General features: G+C 37.1%; 2 protein-coding genes across 2 annotated transcripts; both read right to left on the bottom strand.

Annotated features, from left to right (window-relative positions):
- Positions 1-4,040: 4,040 nt before the first annotated feature.
- On the bottom strand, positions 4,041-4,430 carry LOC100372212 (uncharacterized). Its single transcript, XM_002733009.1, has one exon. It carries the CDS (start codon positions 4,428-4,430, stop codon positions 4,041-4,043), a length of 390 nt encoding a protein of 129 aa, XP_002733055.1.
- Positions 4,431-4,457: 27 nt separating this feature from the next.
- On the bottom strand, positions 4,458-4,829 carry LOC144348389 (uncharacterized). The gene has a single exon (XM_078007778.1). It carries the CDS (start codon positions 4,827-4,829, stop codon positions 4,458-4,460), a length of 372 nt encoding a protein of 123 aa, XP_077863904.1.
- Positions 4,830-7,734: the final 2,905 nt, after the last annotated feature.

The following is a 7,734-nucleotide window of genomic DNA, read 5'->3' as shown; positions in this document are numbered from 1 at the left end:
AGAGTGATTCATTTGCACGTGTTTATGCGGCAAGGTATTTCATATTACTGAAAGTGTGTGCAGTAGATTTACTAGTTTCATGTCTACTTTATAAACAGCCATGTAATTTTTATGTGGTTAGAAATAGTACATTTGCCTTAGCCAAAACATCTCATCGGTAATCTGTGTTTTGATGATAGAAAATGTCTCATTTTTTTTTTCAATTCCTGGTATAACTGAAGATCATGGTCATATACGCCACTGGTATATGTAGATTTTAGTCTCTTGCTTGGAGGTATTGGGAAATTGTTTTGGTGAAACATTGTTCTTAATCATGCCACTGCTGCATGTAGCTGATATGTATTCGTTGAGCGTTCTACCAAATTTATACTTTCTTTGTGAATTTTATATGCTCATGTTTGAATATTTATTTTTGTATTTTGAATCTTTCAAATACTGTAAGTAATTTTCTTTGTGTATTGTTTCAGTTAATTGTGCATACGAAATAAATGGTTACATATTGGAAGATGATATATCCTTGAAGTTGAGTCTCCATGAATTTATTTCTTTTGATTGTGTGAAAGGGCCCCGCAACTTCTTGGTAATAAAGCTGAACTTTAGAAAGGAAAAAAATGAACAAGCAGTTTATATTGAGCAAGAAACGACTAAACTAGAGAAAACCAATGGATAGAGCAAGTAGTTAGATTTGAACTTGCCAAATTGCAGACTGAAAGAGAGGACGCCACTGAATTAACACTCCTTGATTCTAAAACTAGAACTGCAAAATAATGTGAATTAATCTCCATATGCTACAAAATTCAGTACCTTCCAGGATGTGAAGATCGTGATGACATGCACATCTATCAAAATCGATTTCAAATTTGTGTACGGAATTGCGGGTGGAAGCAATGTTTCTGAGGTGTGGTCAATTAAAGGAAAGCTTTGATGGCCATGATGCGCTTGCTGTAGAAGAAACATGTGACGGGGATTTGGTCAAGCACATTTTGTCAAAAGCTAAATAAAGACTAAGCAGTACTTGGCACAGTGGATTAACATGTCAAGATTTGTTTTTGTGTCCACAGAATTATAGCACTTGTAGCTCTGAAATATCAATGTTTTTGAGAGAATGCCAGTGTTAAACACGAGCAAAGCTGCAAAATTGCAGGATTAGGCATGCCAGTTTACCCAAAGTCATGGTAAATCCGTAGCTGTGCATAATTTTAACACCACACATAACATACCCCTCAGTCAGATGTCACATGTTCACATATCAGCCACAAGCAGAAAGACTGTCATGCCAAATTTTCCAAGATCACAAGGCAAGGACACTACCATGTTAAGGAACGAATAAGGTGAGACGAAACAATTCGGGATGTACATCTTGGCTCCGAACTTACTGTTTCTCAGATCGAGTATTGAGAAAATATACTGCCACAGTTATAGAAATAGTCAAACATCAATTGCCATTATATACAACTGACCTTGGAAGATCTTGTTTGTTCTATGGCATATATCATTTGCAACACGTAATGCATGTACTGTAAAAAATGAAGTACACATTATGGTAAAACTGGGGATCATCGAACGATTTTTCAGATCCTATTTTAAATAATTCTATAGTTTTACATTCACTTAGAAATGAACCATATGTCTGTATGTAATAACAATGTAATGGGAGGTCATCAGAAATACTTCGACCACATGTTTCTTAGTGTTCCTGTTCCAGTCTTTTACTGGCTGGAAATGCCCAAGCTAATCAACCCCAAAATCTAGTGAGTGGATCCTCATTTTGCCTTACCTTGACATCAAAGTTTGAAGTTATGTGGGAAAGGAAAGGCAGGCGGACTGTCGACGCTTGCTTCAACGTGTGAACTGTAGTCACCATTTATCTGGGTATTTCTACCACTTGACATTCATTAGGTAATTCAGGTACTGGACATTCATACACTCACACTAGTTAATTTCAGTTATTATACCATCCTTCTTTTTAATTTATAAGAGCTGTTATTTTTCTTGCCAATTTATTTAATATCTTGTATAGTATTGGATGTTCTCTCGCCCCCTTGTCGTATTATTACCGACTTTGCTTTGGTGTGTGTATTGCACCTCCACCTTACTATGTTTTAGCGCATGGTGAATGCCGCACTTACTGTAATGCAGGGGTGGACCAGACTACTGGAGATGAGTAACTATGCCAAGCATTATTCTTGTTTTACCTAATAAAGGTTTCATTTGTGGCGTTGTATGTATAAGTTTGACCGGTGTACATTCCTGTCTCTGTCTATATATGCATCTAAATTGTTTTATACTGTGTAACTGTAAACTGGTTAAGAAATCACGCACGCGGCGGTAAATATGTTGATCATTATTTGATGTTTTGGGGGGTAATATGTAGCCCTACTCGCGAACTCGTGACAGTGCATGACAAATTCTAAATAGTCCAAAGGTGAACTAAATGTAAGTTGTCAGAGAAAGCAACAAATCTTATTCGTTTTTTTCGTCTAAAATTCCCCGTTTAAAAATGTGGGATCGATGGTGCCTCCATCTCTTGTATATATTTTACACTAGATGTCATCTGATACCCCCAGCATAAACACTAGTTGTGCAGTTGATTATTGTTCCTATGCTTTCTTTGATACTAAGTACAAATGTATATCATAAAGATCACGGGCAATAGTTCAGGCATTGTCAATAATAAACTTCACAGAATATAATAACCTTTTTCCCAGTCTACACGTCAATGCTTCATGCTGTTAGAATATACAGCCTGATATACAGACTTCTGCTAGCTACAGTCAACACAACTGTACATCTTCTGCTGATAATGTGTATCTGTGCGTTAGATCAAGAATATATGCCTAAAATATATGCCTGAAACACCAACGTTTTTAGACATTATGCTGCAGAAGATTTAACAGCACTGTGGGTCCCTTTCACGCAATAAAATTAAATGACACCATGGAGGCTTGACTTGAGAAATATATTGTCTTTAATGCGCACCATCTATCACATAACCATGCGATATGATACGATTAACTGAAAAAATACACAAAGAAATAACTAAATACACTACTCGATTATTCTCAAAATACAAACATAAATATCTATACACAGGCATATACATGTACAAGTCACATAGGAAAATACAATTTAATAAAATATAATACTGTAAACACGGTAAATATAATAACATAAAGAACCATGTCTCACCGAAACAATTTCCCAACACCTCCAATGGAAGGGACTAACATCAACATGTACTAACTGCGTGCTTTACTATGAAATTCTTGTCAACATGGAAACTACAATTTATGTGTCATCAAACTGAATAGCTAGTCTTCACTTCTGGGTCATTTTCTTCTATCCACATGGAAATCACCTGTTCTGGTCATTCTGCTTTCTTCTCCCACAGAAAGCCTGGTCCACAAAACCAATTACTATCATTCAACTCGTCAGTTGTCTTAACACCCCGTGATGCCAAGTCTGATGGTTTTCTCTTGGTATCCACATGATGCCACTGTTCAGGAGCTGTAGCTTCTCAACAAAGGTGTGGTACCCTGCTTTGTCATTCCTAATATATCTCAAAACCGTTGTGCTGTCTGTCCAGTAGATTGCTTTGTCAATCTCTTTGAACTATTGAGACTAATCTCTCTGCCAATGTTGCTGCCGTAAGGTCTAATCTTAGTATTGTAATTTTCTTCAAACGAGTTACTCTTGCCTTTGTGAACACAAATGAACAGCGTACATCTCCACTTGAGTTGATTTGTCTGAGATAGACAACACAACCATATTCAATTTCATCAGCGAAAGCATGCAGCTCTCTGTATGTCACTTTTCCGAATTCAGCTGGTACATAGCATCGGGGAATCCTTACTCCTTCCAAATCTTGCATGCTTGTTTTCCACATCTGCCATTTGCCAAATATGTTATCTCTTAGTTCATCGTCTCATCCAACTTTTTCTTTGCAGATCTTCTGGAGCACACTCCTTGCTGGAATGAGGAGCGAAGCTATAAAAACCAACGGACAGCATCGACCTTCTTGTCATCTCCATCTTCTTGATTTAGCACTTGAATTGGAACTCATCGGTCTCTGCATTCCACAATACTCCTAGTGCTCGCTCTGTAGGAAGCTGAGATGATTCCAGATCCAAATCCGTCTGTTCTATAGCTCTATCATTCAGGGGGATCTCTCTCAAAACTTCTCGCACATTGCTAGACCACTTGGTGAAGCTGAAGCCTCCTTCTTTGCACAAAGCCTTCAGATCCTTCACCAGTTGAATGGCTTGTTCAACATTTTCCACTGACTTCAGTCCATCGTTCATGTAGAAATTGTTATGTAGTGTGTTGAATGTTTCTTCTCTTGCATTGCATATGTTATCTATACCAGTTTTTCGCAAGGTATAATAAGCACTTGATGGTGCAGACACAGCCCCAAACAAATGCACTGCCATATGATAAACCTTGGGCTTCGGGTCTCCCTATGGTAACCATACAAATCTCAACAGGTCTTGTTGACACTCAGGCACCTTCACCCGATAGAACATGCACTCAATATCACTTGAGAAGGCTACAGGAAACTCTCTGAATCTCATGAGTATGCCTTTAAGATCATTCATTAGGTTTGGCCCAGGTAGCAAGACATCATTCAGCGATGTACCATCACACTTCGCTGCACAGTCAAACACCACTCTTATCTTGTTTGGCTTTCTGGGGTAATATACACCATGATGGGGTATATACCACCCCCCCTCAGCCGTCACTCCATCAGGTACCTTTTCCGCATACCCATTTGCAATCATCTTTCCCATGAACTCTATGTAGTCTGCCTTGAATTGTGAATTCTTGTTCATTTTCGCCTACAGACCCTTTAACCTGTGCTCTACCATATGCCGATTGTTAGGCAATTTCACATCTGGATTTCTTAGAGGGAGATCCACTTGATAATGACCATTCACCATCTTACAAGAACTGTTCATCACTTCCATAAAGCGACTGTCTTTCTAAGACCATTCTCTTCTGGCATCAACAGTTCTCCCCGGAAAGTCGTAGTTCAGACTTTGTCAATATAACTTCTCTAAACTACTGTCAGCAATGAAAAAGTCATTTGAATACTTCATCTTACCACTTTTCTTAACATCCCAGGCAACCCATCCTAAAGGAGTCTTTGTAGCATAGAAACACCATTGTGGTCTTGTCCTCACATCTATAGGTGCATATGCTGCTGGAACTTAGTAAATAGAGGAGGCAGATGTACTTGAACCCTGTAACCACTGATGGCTTCTATTTTATTTTATTTTAATTTCAGATTTGATTCACTTGCTGGAAAGTGATATATTGCAGAAATTGAGCTGTGGCTAGACTGCAAGCCCCCAAGTTTTAATTCCTTCCCCAATATGTTTTGAGGTGAGTGAACTGTTTCTCTTTATTAATCTGAGGCATCACTTGATGTTCACTGCTTGTAATATTATTGTAATGAATTAATTTTAATATTTTATTTAAATTTCAATATTAGATGTGATTCACTGCCTGGAAATTGAGCTGCAGCTAGACTTCAAGCCCTGTGGGTACAAGTTATAAGTCCTGTCCCAATATGTTTTTATTTGTGAAAAAACAGGTATTTTAAAGACTACAAACAATAAAACACTCACAGTGCAAGGCTAGTTCATCAACATGTCTCTTCTCTTGCTAGAGTGTTGAAGTATATAGTTTAGTAACTACCTCTTATTTTTTTTAAATATTAGAATTTCTTTTATTTGGGAAGGTTCTTCTATAAAAATAGAACACATTTGGGCATAGCAAGGTGATATAGAAGCCTGTTATGTTCGGATTCAAATAAGCATGAACCACTAACTTAACAGGGAAGTGATCCTCATAATGCAGCAATCTGTTTTAATTGTGTTGTGATTATGTTTTTATATTTTCCCGTCAAATGTATTTATTGGTCCACTGAAAAATCAGAATAATGTTTCGCTGTAACTTAGACTCTTATTGATCAAAGCATTTTAAAAATCATGGATTTTTAACTCCCCTCAAGTTATGACCTGTAGTCCCGCATAAAATAATGGTTGCATCCAATATTAAAATAAAGATGGCGGACTATAGCATTGCTTCACCTCGTTCTACTCTTAATTACTTGCAGCAAATATTTATCTTAGAAAGTTAGTATTTATGTGCAGGTGTGGTGTTTGTGTTTTTTCACTGTCTCTGACTTTCCCAATATGTTTGTTGCTATTGACAACAATTCAGTCCTTTGCAATGCTTCAGTCAATGTTTTTCTTGACTACCTACCCAGCTCTTCATCAGGCGCTATGTAACTGGTGTGGCATATTTAAGGTGAGTTTAACCCGCCAAATCAGCACAGACAGAAGGGCAATTCGTTGTCCGTGTGTATTTATATACGTAGATGCAGTTTCTTTTGCTTGAATCAAATTCACTGGCTTTATACATACTGGTATACCGGTTCAACTGTTTCTAGTTGAAATTTACCCAAGATAGTTTGGCATTTGCCATATGTCACAAAACTTTCCAAGTGCACCACATTAGAACAAGTAGTAAAATCTGATATTGGCTGGAGCTTTTGTTTATATGGAAACGGTCATGGTGAATTGCAAACTCTGTGATCAGACAGTAATACAAATTTGCATCGCCTTACCCAACCTATCCCACTATGAAATAAATGTTTGTCAATAAGGTCGCTTTTGATGGTTTCATGTTTATCACGGATAACAATTTTAATTTTAAACTAACTCTTGTACCCAATCGTGGGGATTCATCATATTACTATGAATATTGTAATAGTATAGATTCTGCATTACTATAATGTTTAATATATTCAAAACTAATTTATGATTCCAGAAAGGTCAAAACTACACAAGTTATTTCGTCCAACTTCCTGCATTTATCACTATTATCACTGTCATAATTTTTCCCTTGCTCACTCGTTTATTGAAAACATAGGCTGCTCGCATCACTGGCGCATGAGTATTTCTAATGGTAAACTTGTGTTAACTTGTGTCTGAATGTACGATGCAACAGTAAATAACCGGGTGTGGTGTTACTACGGTACATATACATACAAGTCCCATTCCAGTCTTCTAAATATACTTTCCACATTTCAGGTCTGAATGACTGATTCTAAAAAAAAATCGTTTATCAAGGCGCCAGCTGCAGCAAATAAGAAGTGTATGATCACCTTGGTGTAATAAAACTTGCAGCTACGTTGAGGTGAGCACAGTGAGACTTGACACCTATACAAATCGTGATCACATTCACAACCCTGTATTTCTTATTGCAAGGAAAAGGTACTTCCATATTTTCTTCAGAATAGGGCGTAATACTCGTGTGTCAGATAGTTTTACTGTGTGCTAGTGGTACATTCAACAGTCGAAATATTGAATACTTCATTGTCATGTTATTCAGTGCTAGCATCTGGTGTAACATATACTGTAAAAAATCATCAAGTAAGTAATCATAAACTACATATTGAGGTAATTTACTGCAATCTAGCACACCGCCTGAGTTGACATAATAATGTAATAATTTGTGGTTTGGCCTACTATGAATAAATGAAGTGGAATCTGTTAAAAGGTGTCTGTTATATCTAACTTGCACTACTTCGCTATGGAACCCATATTTTAGATTTCCATTTGCTCTTATTATTACGTCTTCCATAGTGTTAGCTGATTTTAAAATTCATTTTTCACAGAAGCAGTTAGACAGAATATCCTGGTTGTGACTATAGATTCTACTTATTCA

The sequence above is a fragment of the Saccoglossus kowalevskii genome, chromosome 9 (genome assembly GCF_978046115.1).
Source record: "Saccoglossus kowalevskii chromosome 9, keSacKowa6.1, whole genome shotgun sequence".
Classification (NCBI taxonomy): Eukaryota; Metazoa; Hemichordata; class Enteropneusta; family Harrimaniidae; genus Saccoglossus; species Saccoglossus kowalevskii.
This window is presented reverse-complemented; position numbering and strand designations above follow the sequence as displayed.

Bases quoted from the DNA above. Each gene is read 5' to 3' on its own strand.
- LOC100372212 (XM_002733009.1), bottom strand. From the start codon at position 4,430: ATGGCAGTGCATTTGTTTGGGGCTGTGTCTGCACCATCAAGTGCTTAT.
- LOC144348389 (XM_078007778.1), bottom strand. From the start codon at position 4,829: ATGAACAAGAATTCACAATTCAAGGCAGACTACATAGAGTTCATGGGA.